The 13,888-nt window shown below is 30.2% G+C and overlaps 1 protein-coding gene across 1 annotated transcript; it reads right to left on the reverse strand.

The window, feature by feature from the left end:
- Nucleotides 1–8,688: 8,688 nt before the first annotated feature.
- On the reverse strand, nucleotides 8,689–11,379 carry LOC120217865. The gene is made up of 2 exons (XM_039214894.1): nucleotides 10,731–11,379; nucleotides 8,689–9,071 (listed from the first exon to the last, which is right to left on the reverse strand). The coding sequence occupies exons 1-2, from the start codon at nucleotides 11,371–11,373 to the stop codon at nucleotides 8,713–8,715; spliced, it is 1,002 nt and encodes a 333-aa protein (XP_039070825.1). The 5' UTR covers nucleotides 11,374–11,379; the 3' UTR covers nucleotides 8,689–8,712.
- Nucleotides 11,380–13,888: the final 2,509 nt, after the last annotated feature.

Below are 13,888 nucleotides of genomic sequence, written 5' to 3' on the forward strand. Positions count from 1 at the left end.
ACGTAATCGACTCCCAAAGCCCTTTTTGAAATGAGCTTCTGGTTCAACGCAAATTGATTTATTTATTTTTATCTTTTAATTTATTTTTTCAAAAATTATTTTAAAAGATAATTTTAGGTGTTCGACCTACCTAACCCCAAGGTCCGATGACGACTCCAAATTTATTTTCTAAACCTAAGTTTTAAAATTAAGTTGGTTTGATCCCATTCCAGCCGTTAAAAAACTTAAGGACTGTTAGACAAAATTACTATTCATGAATCTTATTATATTTGATAAACCAAAATTTGAGATCCAAAACAAAACTCACGAATATAATTTTGGTGCAAATTCCATTTACCATTTTAAAATTATGTGAAATAACCACAAAAGTCATTGTTACTTTAATGTAAGAATGATTTTGTAAAAAATGTGTTCAAAAAATAACAATAAACTCATTCCGACGAGAAACAGTCAATAAAAATGTTTAATTTTTTTTATATTTTATAAGAATTTTCAATTTTGTTAATAATTAATAATTTTGAGAATAAAACAAGGTAGTATTTCATGTGTTACTAATTGAAAACATGTTGGTGGGGAAGCTGTAGAGGCAGAAAGCAAGGTTACGCTTCAGCATTGAAGTCGGAGCATTGTGAACCTGGTTTTGTCCCATAATAATTGAACAGAATCGATATGGGATAGAAGGTGATAAATCAATAAATGCGCATGATCGTGAATGCCAACAGTAGCTTGTCCCATACTATCGGATGATTACTCAATGACATTAATCATGATACTGGACTCGTTGAATGAGATTATAAAGCTAGTTACGAGTGTATTCGATTCCATTTTTAGTAAAAGATGAATTGAATTATATGAAGCGATTTTCTAAAAATAAAATCAAAACTGAAACTAAATTACATAAAAGGAGTGCGATTGTGAATAGGAAACAATTGAACATTGTAGATATAAATTTTCGTCCGACCTTATTTATCTCGTATTATTAGTTTATTTATATTATATAGTATAAACATTATATGATTATATATTTATTTGTATGGTATGAGCATATATGTTACTTTTATATTATATAATATATATACATAGTATATTATAATATATTATATTATAATATACTATATTATATAGTGGGTATATATTGTGCCCGTATATTACATAACATAGTTATTACATCATAAATAATACATGTATTTATTTATTTATTTATTTTTTTACAGAATCCAAACCGAAACCCATTCGGTCCAGCAGACCAAGCCCACACACACAGGAAGCCCGCCAGTGGAGTTTGGGTTCACCTCTTTTCGGTTCAGCGTCGCACGTCCCTCGTTCAAGGATGAACCGTTGGTCAGCTTGAGGACTCTTCCTCATTCCAGCAGCAACAACCCAAATAGAAAAAAAAACTAGTATTTTAGTCCAACTAGGATTCTAAATCGAACCGAAAACTGTGGTTCCTAAATCTATAAATCCATGAAAAGTAAAAATGTAAAGGAGGAAAAAAATGAGAAGATAGATCGAACCAAGAAAAATCACTTGTAATCTCGAATAGAAAGAATATATAAAAAAGGTATTATTTTTTACCTTTCTCGGCTCGAGTCTTGAAGTATTTTTGGTCTCCATTTTTGGTTTTTGTCGTTTGTTTTTCCTTTCGGTTCGAAAAACCCTTGTGAGAAGAAAGGTCGATGATCGAGGGGAGGGTTTTCGAAAGGTCTTTCTCAGATCTAGCCCTCCCCGAGGCTTTTTGAGAAAAATGGTGGGGATTTTTGAAGATAGGAGATCGAAAGCTTTCGAAAGGTAAATTTTTTTTTGGGTTTCACCGTTGGTCCACGGTGGCTGGCGTGGCGGAGCATGGCCGGAATTTGTGTTTCGGTTGAATGTTCTTCATATCATGAAGAACAAGAAGAACATTTCAGAGGATTTTTAAAAAATGGTTTTGATCGGTTTTGAGGGAGGAAAAAATGAAATATATTTCTAATTTTTGGGTTTTATAGCGACCCGATGACCCATTCAGATCCCCTAAGGATTCGTGTGTTTTTACACAGATAGGGTCCAATTACATGGTTGTTCTTTGTGTTTTGATAAAAATTTGTTTATGCTTTTAATTTAATTTTAATTACAATTTTTTCTCTTAAATTCACCACTCACTTTATTTCTTTTTTTTAATTTGTTCCTTTCTTTATTTAATTCATGTTTTCATTTAATTATATTTTAAAGGCCATTATATTTTATGAGTTCTTGATCCGACATTTTTATTTTTTTATTATTTATTTTATTTTATTTTAATTAGCCTTTTTGTCTTTGTTTGTACTTGATCTTGCATTTGTCATTTTTAACCTTTTCTTTATATCGTCTTCTTCATCACATCATGTTTTTAATATGTGTGATTTATCTCTTTACGTGGCATGAACTAGTTCTATTTATTTTTAGCATTCCATTCTATTAATTTTATTTCTATTTAATTATCGGCATGTATATATATATTTTTTCTCTTTGTTTCGTTCAAAGTTTTATAATTTAACTTTTGTTAATTTTTTTTGTCAATTCAATATTTTACTTTGCAAATCTAACATCCTTTTGATCTTTTAGGGGTACTTTTTAATCGATCGGAAGTAAGTAATTTGGATCGAATTCTTACTTTTAATTTAACTTTCGCAATTAAGACAACTGGAAATTAAATTAGTATCGAAAGGGTAGTACAAGGGTGTTAATCCTTCATTGACAGTAACCGATTCCCGAGCCCGACATATTTTTGGTAAGACACGGATCAGGTAAGAAAATAAACCGAGGTGTCTGATCAACCTAGTTTTTATTTTAAAGATAAATGATCGGTGATGACTCTACCTATTTATTTAAGTCGAAGCCTGATTCCGAGCCCACCCGAAGGACGGTAACGACAAACATGTTTTCTTTTTCTGCCCTTTTGTGCGGGCAGCGTGCAGGGCTTAGGGCTTCATTATTGTCCTTGGCATGGTTTTCAGAACCGGACCGGTTAGCGAACCGGCCATGCTACCGGTTCACTGGTTCAACCGGTCAAACCGGTCCGACCGGTCGGAAGAGCCGGACGACGTCATAATTATTTAAAAAATTAAATAAAAATACCAAAAATATTTAATAAAAAATAATTTTTTATATCACAAGTCATATTCAAAGCAAGTCATAACATATATAAATTAAAAACCATAAAATCAAGTGAAACAAAATGATTCAAATTAACTACAACATAATATTTAAGGTAAAACATATTAAATAATAAATATAATTATATAACTATAATTAAAAAATAATCCCAGATGGCTAAGAAACATAGAAGAGCATCCCAAAAGTCTAAAGAGTAAAAATATGAGAATAAAACAATCCACATTGCTAAGAAACATAGAAGAGCATCACAACAAACTTCTATAAATAATAGAGGTAATTTGGCATTCAAAATCATGGAGCCTTTTGGTGAGCATTGAGTGAACTATTATTTCACTTCAATCAAGCTCGAATTTTAGGCTGCAATTGAGCTTCTAAATTTTTTTTTTAGTTCAAGCCTTTTTGAGTTCATGTTTCAATATTATATTTCGAGTTCGAGTTGAACTTGATAATTTTTAACTTGTGAGTTTGAGTGGAGTTGAGCTTACTTTTAAAGTTTTCAAGTTTGAGTCGAGCTCAGCAATACTCGAGTTCGACTTGGCTCGTTTAACAAACGACGTTTGGTTTAATTTTAAAAAAAAAAAAAATTCCATTTTTTTCCTGGTTTTTCCGGTTTTCAACCGGTCTGGTTCGAACGGTTTAGCGGTTCTTGGCGGTTTACTAGTAGCGGTTCAACCGGTTTAGATTGAACCGGACTAGGCAACGGTTCTCGGTTGAACCGGTCCGTCCAGTCCGGTTTTCAAAACAATGGTCCTCGGCGTGAAGGTTTCCGTTTGAGAATTTTTATAAACATATTTTTGACCTAAAATAATATATCATGCAGGGCTTAGGGCTTCATTTTTAAAGTTTGTAGGTTAATTTGAAACATAAAAAATTATAGTATTAGGAGATTTTAATATATTCATATCTCTAGATACATTTTTCAATCTATTTTTATTTTTTTGATAACCTACATCATATATCATGTTATACTTGATTTTATTATCAAATTCATTATATTTTTAACGTTATATTCTCAATCTTAACATGCCAACTTTTTAACATTTAAACTACCTTGCATGAATATTTTATTTACGAGTATTGGAAATATAAGACTATTGCAAAATAAATATTAGTATTGAATAAAATAAATAAATAAATTGAATTAAATCAACCTTAATTATATTGTGGCATAAGTGTAATCGTTGAAATGGATATTATTTCTGATGTTAAAACAATTCTTTAATATAAACTCATATTGAATGAATGTATCCTTCTAATCGTAATAAAATTCTTATTTTCACCTTAATTCTCAAATACAAGCTCTCATGTCTGTATAAAGCTACCAGACTGGGCAGGTGGTGTTATATTGATCAGGGATGGAACTATAGGGGTGGGAGGCAGTCGCTCTTTGAAAATTTAAAATTATCATATTTTAGATTTTTCTATGTACTTTCTATTAAAAATATCTTTTTACCCTTTGAATTTTAGTTCGCCCCCAAGTTTAAGTTTGTCCTCTAATATAAAATCATGTGTTGGTCCTGATATTGATACCAAAGCATCATACTTATCTATTACTGTTGGTCTCTGAAGACTGCCACTTCTCTTACTTCATAAACCAAACAAGGCATCCTAATTTCACATTGATATAAGATAATTTTTGTTATGTGTGAATAATTGGGCATTTAATATATTTTTTATATTTTTATTTAAAATTTAACGTATTATTTAGATAGTTTATTAAACCCAATAAAAAATAATTTATAAGTGATTTTTTTATTTATTCTTACAATTTAATTTTTTTTATATTTATTATTAAGGACTTAGTTTGGCTTAAAGAAAATGACGTAGATGAGAAAAAGAAAAGATATGGGGTTTTAATGCGCTCAACACAATTTTTCCCAAACCCTACTTCCAAATAAAACACGCACACCTGCTTTCCTTAAATGCAAATTGCACACCAAGTCATTCAACTTCAGTTCTCAGCTAAAAAATCTCTCTTTTAACATGTTTTGTATCCAAATCCTATTCAATTAAGGGTAAAGTATACAAATGTTCCTCTAACTATGAGGTGTTACTTTGTTGAGTCATCAACTATTAAAAGTTATAAAATGGTCCTCCAACTATAGAATATTACTTTGTTGAATCCCCTGACTATTAAAAGTTACAAAATGGTCACCTAACTATTCATATGTTCCAAATTTATTCCTTTTTTTAAAAAAAAATTGACAACATAATGTTAATCTGCTAACTGTGATATGATAAAATATGTAAGTCATCATGTTAATGTCTAGCTCAGACGACTGCAAATTTTCTAACGAATAAGGACAAGTTTCGAACATAATAAATAGATGGGTTATCATTTTATAATTTTCAATAGTCGAGGGATTCAACAGACCAACACTCTATAATCGAATGTCTATTTTGTAATTATGAATAGTCAATGAACTTAATAAATCAATAACCCATAATAGGTATCATTTGTGTAGTTTACCCTTCAATTAAATCCAATCTTAACCCATAACTCCAGTCAAGCCCATCACTTTGTTTATCTTAATCCAAATCAATATATGAATAATAACTCTAAATTTTTGTGTCGTTACAAATGGTAACCGATAGAAATTTTATACTCGTAGTTAGGGGTGTTCAAACTTCGGTTAAAACTGATTTAACCGATTGAAGTGAAGTTTTTTTCGGTTAATCGGTCGGTTAATTTTAGGTTCAGTTAACGGTTAATTATTTTTTCAAACTTCGGTTATCAGTAAATTCAATTTGAAATCAGTCGGTTAACCGAATTAGCCAAAATTATTAAAAATTTATTATATTATATATATTATTTATATATTAGAATGTTTAAACTTCGGTTTTAACCGAATTAACCGACTGAATTAACTGAAGTAATAAAAATATAAAATATTTAATATATAGTATATATTATTTATAAATTTCGGTTAATTTGGTTAACCAACCGATTAAACGAACTTTTTTTTGTTTCGATTAATTATTTTTAAAAAAAAATTGGTTCAATTAACGCTTAAATAAAAAAACCTTGGTTAATGAAATTTTGGAAGTTCGGTTCGGTCGGTTAACTAAACCGATGAATTGAACACCCCTACCCGTAGTAGCATTGTTAGAAATTGTTGTACTTTTTGCTTAGAAAGTTTGATTATTGGTCTGAAAATTTATATTACTTAGAAATATTTGTATAAACAAATCAGTTTTTGACCTTATTGTTGAGATCGAATTGAAATTTAGATTAAATGTAATTGGAGCATCGATACCACCAGATCTTCTGAACTGAAAGCATCAAAGATTGAATCCACCTAATTCAAGAAAATAAAAAGGGAAAAGAGTGATACAAAGATGAAAAATGGGGAAGAAGGAAATGAGTTTTCTTTACTTTTTTGGAAATAGAAGTAGATTTGGTATAGGTTGAAAGTGAAGAAGAAGAAGATGGACATGAGTTTGGGTTGGGTTTAAGGAGTTGATGTAGGGATGGAACGAGGGTTGATGAGGATGCGATCACACCCCTAGAAATTAAGTTCCCTTATATTTTAGATATTTTTTTGTATTTTATATGAATTATTTAATTTCTCATCCCCTAAGATCTTATGATCCTGTACCTCTTAAAGTTCTAATATAATTTTTTATGTTCGTACCTCATAACACAAATTCCTATATCCGTCCTGAGCCGATGAATTCCTAAAATTCGATCAAGTTGAAACCAACTTCAGCATTGTCGTAGGTATTCGTTAAAAGATTTTATATTTAATTTTTTTTTAAATTTGATATCCCTTGTAAAGTTTTTTATATCAAAATAATTAAAAAGAAAATTTATGTATCCATTAAAATTTTGATATTTAATTAAATGTTTTGATAAAATATTAGGAATTTTAATATTAGATCTCAGCAAAATCCCTTAGAAAATATGGTGGAAAAATATTGTCTCTTTTAGGATTTTAGGGTGTTGGGGTAGTTATTTGTTAGATAGCGTTTCCTATAGTGTTGATAGAAAAAACGAACGAAAAACAAGATATTTTTGGAGAGACAAATGAAAGACACAATATCTTATTTTTTACATGTAATCGGAGCGTCAAATTTAATTGATAAATAATCTATAAGATGTCAAATGATATACGCGACTTTCCAAAAACACCAGACAATCTGTGTGTCTTTCTACTGATATCGTAACAAACCTTCTATCTCAACAAATAATTTATTCAATACCTTAAATGAGCCAATTTTTCCTACATATAATCTAATAATATTTTTCCTTTAGATCTCGCCTAAGTGAAAAAAATAGAAATAAAATCACATGCATCAAAATGTCTAATGATATACACTTTTTTTTGGAGTAACTTGTGATATACTCTTAAAATGTATGGTACAAGGGTGAAAAATTTTCATAAACTTTTTTGTTTTGAATGAAATGTTTAATTTCAAATTTTGACCTAAGAACAGTGCCTACATTGGCATTTCTGGAAAGTAAGTGAACCAGGGCAGCCTTCATGTCAGAGTCAGAGGGTTCAGTTCAGAGATACTTTTGACTGGTCGCTTTTGACCAGTCTCAGAGAAGTACTGGTCAATTCCACACTTCTCTCACATTTCTACTTCATATATGATTGAATGATAAGGTGAGCGGCTTCCCCTTCCCCATGTGTGATTCACACTCCAAATCTGTGTATCAGAATTATCAACTTTTGAATTTGGGTTGCTTGTAAGAGTGTAAATCAACTAGCTCGAAGAAATAAAAATGTATTTGTGTGTGATTACTTATTATTTAAAAGGTTCATGTTTGGTACGTATTTATTTAATTTTTTTTAGATAAGTAATTTAAAATTTTAGTATTGTGTTTGTGTTCGTTTATTTAAAGTGTCTGTATTCATTCGTTTAACATTCGCAAACTTGTTCATTCAAAGTTTGACAACTAACATTTTTTATTCTTTTATTTGCAAGCCAATAAATGATAAAATTACGTCACTAGTCCTTACGTATCTTAGGCTTCACAATTCTAATTTAAAAGTTCACCTTATGATCAATATCTAAACCGAGTAAACGGGTTGATAAATGAGCTTATAAAATGGACAATAAAAGGCTTGTCACGAACATAAACGAATCAAACACACTTCTGTTCGGGTTCATTCTCTTATTAATAAATGAACATTATACGAGCGGTTTAACAATTCTTCGAACACTATGTTTATTTACATCCCTAGTTGCTTGCTTGAAGTAACTTCTCTTTTGAGAACCATTAAAGGGAACAATGTTCTCCCAAAAATATTTAAGTTATAGTAGTTACGTGTGTAGGATAATGTGCGTTGTCAATAAGTTAGAAAAATCTAAACAAATAATACATTATAATTGTTCCAGGAAAAAATTGTGTTTAAACAATAAAGAATAGGGTTTTGGCATCCCCATATATGCATGTATGCCATATATAGCAGTATGCTTTCCTTGAAGATGACCCCAAATGCACAACAATTGCTTATATTTAACTTTTTGTAGTATTACAACCAACCCTTGTTAAGACATGGGAGTTCAAACACCTGACTTGAAGTAGATGAGAGAGTCTCAATTAAGACGTAATTAGAATCATCGAAAGAATCACTTTGGAGCTGACTGGTTTTTATGGGAAGCCAAAGCAATGATGGAATTAGCAAGCCTGTTAATGGAATCGACCAGGCCTTCAATTCCTCTTCTGTTGATCTCTGCCTTAGATTCCTCAATCTGTAGCCTTCTCTCGTGTAAAACAACAAGGTCTCTATGTCTCCTCTCCTCGTTCTCCTCCCTGGCCTGTATTGCTTCTGCTATAATGGAAGCGCTTTTAAAGATTGCAGTTCCAAATTCATTATTTGAGTTGCTTGGACTGGCAGTTCCTTCCCCATTACCTCCCGATCTTCTCCTCTTCTTTCCTACTGAGTCCGAGTGCTCACTTGTATCAGAATCTGAGCTTTCACGTACATCTCCGACACATAAAAATGGTACCAATAAAATCATTCAGTAGTTCAATATTAAAATCAGTGCACCATCATGGTATGTGATTATGGAGAGCGAAAAAAGATTTGACGTTAAAAAATTTGAATTTATTCGAATTTTTTTTTAAAATTTGAGTTGAGTTGTAAAATACGAGTCTATTTGTTTCACGTAAAATATTTTTTAGAAAACGTTTTCTTCATTTTTTCAGTGTTTGATTGGAGAAAAATTGGTATATCAACGTAAAATATTTGACTGGACAACTTAATTTCCTTTGTGTTTTCTAGTCTGATTTTTAGTTAATCATTTTCTAAACTTTTCACTCCAAAAAATAAACACTCAAAATAATTTTATTTTATGAATTTTATATTAATAAAATATTTTAATATCATTTTATTAATTATTAAAATATTTAAAATATATTTATTAATATTTCTAATAAAATAATATTATATATTTTAACATTTTAATAAAATAATCAATTATATTATAATAATATAAGATATTATATTTTTATTTTAATAATATAATAAATTATTAATAAAATTTATATTATTTATCAATTCAAGAAAAATAATATTGTTAAATTATTAATAATGAATAATATTATTTATGTATTTAATATTAATATAATAATCTAATAATATTTTAATAAAAATATTTAAAATATATTAATTAATCTTTTTAAAATATAATATAATATCATTACTTTAATAATTAATTAATGTAATTTATAATTATTTTATTTCAATAAAATGTACTAATACTATTATTTTTATTATATAAATACTATTTTAATAATAAATAAATTATTCTAATATTTTAAAAATAATAATATTAATTTTATGATAAATAATATTATTTATTATATTTAATATTTATAATAAATAAATTTTTAAAAATTTATTAATTAGTGGAAAATGATTTACATAATATCTTCAAAATACCGTAAAACGTTTTCTAGAAAATGTAATTTATTTTACGAAAAACATATTCCAAAAAATATTTTCATTGAAACAAACAGACCCTACAATTAGAAAAACTCAAGATTTTTAGTAATTAGTGGATTGATATTAAAGTTTGAGTCGAATCTTTCACTCTGAGTGATATATGTATATCACTTATGTAAAAAAATATAAAGAAATATTTATGTATATTGTATATGATCATAGAAAATGATTTAAATTAGAATAAAAAATTACCGTAATATTATGAATATTTAGAATTAAATTTAAACAAAAACTCAAATAACTCGACTTGATTCTACTCAAATTTCATAAATTCAACTCTAATCGAAAAAATTCAATTAAATATTAAGTTACAAAATAATAATACTACTTAAATAACTCAATTTTTAAAAATTTAACTAGATTAAATACTCACCCTTATAGGTAAATATGAAACATGCATGGACGGAACTATTAAGGATATGAAGGGGCTGTGGCCCCCCAAACCGGCAATTTTTTTTACATTTAATTTATACATAAAATTTCAGTATTTATGATGTAATTACGAAATTGTCCCTCTAAATTTAGAAAAAAATATTTTGCCATTGTAACATGGCGTGCCAAAATCATTCGAACTTGTGCAATGCGAAAGAGAAAGAAGATGTGCATGTGAGCAAGGCAAGCGAGAGATGAGGAGAGTACCTACTGTTGGAAATGGCTGAGCATACGAAAGGGATGGTTGTAGAAGTGGTGTAGGAGCAGCTGTTGGTGGCGGTGGCAGCGGTGGCAGCTGCTGCGTTGCTGTTAGAGGCAATGGAATTGCAGCTGGAATAGGCGGAAGTTGATGTTGCAATGAAGGTTGCACACTAGTAATTGGTGTATCCATAACATAAGGTATGTTATGAACAGCAACCGAGCCACCACCACTAGCACCACCGGCAGCCACCACAATTTGACCGCCTTTCTTCTCCACCACCTGCTCCAAATGCTCAAATATCTGCCTCAACATGTTAGTAGGCAAGCTCTTCTCTTTTCTTTCATTCTTCTCCATCTCCCAATAATCACTACCACTCTCACCTCTTCTCCTTTGGTACTCTCTCACTTTCTTGTAGTCCCTCATGAGATTATCCCATTTATCATTGCACTGATTCTGGCTCCTCAAACACCCTCTCCTCCAACAATAATCCTCCACCCATTTCCATCTCAGCTCTGTTGGTTTTCCCTCACTTTTCTTCATTCTTCTCTCGTCAACCATCTTCTTCGCCTCGATCAACACCATTGTTTCATTCAAAGTCCAGTTCCCTTTCCTGTATTCTCTGGTCACAATACCACCTTGATCAGCCATCGCCTAAAATAACCCTTTGACAAGAAAGAAAATGATCAATGACTCAATAAACATCAAGGATCATGCTGTTTCATGGTTTTTGGTAATTCTTGTATGTAAAAGAAAAGGAGAGAACCAACAGAAGACATCAAAATCATCAAAAGAATCTTCAAAAGTTTAAAGTTGAAATCTAAAACTACTTATTCAAACCACTGGTTCCCACAAAGTGAGGACAAGAAAAAGAAGGGTGGGAGAGAGAAAGTGTTACGAAAGTAGCATTATAAGAAAAGGCCAAGCAAAATCCACTCAAACTGACACAACAAACCCCAAAAATTTTCTCAGGGAAAGTAGAAAGAGAAAGAGAGACTTCTTTTTTTCTAGGAAAGTGTAGATAATTAGGGATGGGGGAAAAAGATTTAGTTTTACAATGAAAGCATACTGGAAAAAGTGGATAAGCCACCAATCATCACTCAAACTTTTAAACTTGCATGTGGCATTTGACTCTGCACTTCACTGAAAAGTAAATCCCAGCACAATATTGACTTGTATGATCGTCTAATTTAATAAGAGAACAAAGTAAAATTTACATGAAAATGCTGCACTATTAATGTGATAAATTGTAGAAAGCGATTAATAATTAAGGGTGTAAGTGAATCGGAACGAATAAAGTTATAGTTGTGTTTGTTTGTTTATTTCTGAAAATGTTCATGTTCAGTTTATTTTCTTTAAATTTTCAATATCGTGTTTATGTTCGTTTATTTGTCTTTTTAAGAGTTCGTGTTCATTCGTTTAACATTTATGAATATATTCGTTTAATGGTCAAGGATATTTAATTTAACGTTCTTTTAATGCTCACCAACCAACACTATCTTTTAATCCTTCTATTTGCAAGCTAAAGGAAAAAGATGAAATTAAAGCAATGTCTTTAATTTCTTTAGGCTTCACAATTTAAACTTCAAACTTCAACCTTCTGTTTAATTCATTTAATATCTTCGCAAATATTTAAAATATAAAAAAAGAAAAAGAAAATGAGTTGATAAACAAGTTTCAAATGAGCCAAGAAATGATTTTCAAATGAGCCAATAAACAAATTTTAAATGAGTCAATAAACGAGCCAAGAAAAGAACTTGTTCATGAACATAACAAACCTAAAACAATTTTATTTTATTTGTTTCTTTATTAACTGAACATAAAATTTTGTCTATACTCGTTTATTTAATTTAATAATTAAACATAAACGAACGTTATACGAAAGATTCATATTACTTCATCTAATATTCCATTCATTTACATTCCTTATGTATGAATAACATGGAACGCCTGAAGCACGGATATTTCCTGCAAACAAGATCAGACAAGAGAGATCTAAATTAAAAGACTAAACAACATGGTTAAGAACACACTAATCATTTGGTTAGGGTTCTTAAATAAGTCTCATGCTATATGCAAAGAGACAGCTAAGAGAAACCGGTAGCAGAAGATGTCACGTGGTAAAGTTGGGGGGTATTATTATTACATAAAAGACCCTTCAACCGTTTGGACAAGCAATTTAATTATGTGACGACGAGGACAGTTTTGTTCTTTCGGGGATAGTGCAGATGTTCATTTAGTCTTTTAAAGCAAGGACTTGTAAAGGCTTCAGTGCCACATCGGCAAGCTCTTTTGCTTTTTATCTATCTGCCAGCTAGGCCCAGAAAAAAAGTGGTACAAAAACTTCTGCTAGAAGGGGTCACTTTGACTAGGGCTTTGACCATGGACCAACCATGGGATCTCATGACTAGTCTTTTCGTTTGTTTTTTGGAGTCTAGCCTTCACTTTTCGGTTCACTTTGGCTGCACATATGGTAAATCCTTTATTATTGATTTGCCTTTCTAAGTTTTGTCACAAAATTATATAGTGATAATATATAAAACTTATCGAAAATGAATTTCATTGATAGGTAAAATCAACACATAAAAGATTTATTATATTGGAAATAAAGTCCAAAAGGTTATTTGAACGTTTGGCTTCAAGTCATACCAAGTGAAAACGTTTGTGCCGAAGAAAATCTCCAATAATAATTCAAACGTCGTGGATGTAAGCCCAATCATCATAGGCGTGGTTAGGGATTAAACTAAATCTGAATTCTGATTCAATTTAATTTGTTAGGGTTATTTTTTTAATAAAACAAAGATAGTGAAATTTTATAGAGGATAAGATCAGGTCGAGTAAGATTTATGATAAAAAAATCTTTTACTCGACCAAATACCAAGTAATAGTATAATTTTCTTCTATAAATTTATAGATAATTGTTACAATACCAATCTTTCTATGGTATTTTTCAGTGAAGTCTCTAATTTATTGAATAAAATATTTTTTATATTTATGTTGGATCGGATCAGATGTAGAGTTTTACCTCAAAAATTGGGTCGGGTCGGGTCGGGTTCAGGTGGAGAGGATATACTTCTTGGGTCGGGTTAAGTTCAGGTGGAAGGGTTTATAGGGATGTAAATGAATGTTAGAATAAGTCTGCTCGAGCTACATGCAGTCACTGCTC

Source organism: Hibiscus syriacus, unplaced genomic scaffold (assembly GCF_006381635.1).
Source record: "Hibiscus syriacus cultivar Baekdansim isolate YM2019G1 unplaced genomic scaffold, ASM638163v2 tig00000773_pilon, whole genome shotgun sequence".
NCBI classification, from domain to species: domain Eukaryota; kingdom Viridiplantae; phylum Streptophyta; class Magnoliopsida; order Malvales; family Malvaceae; genus Hibiscus; species Hibiscus syriacus.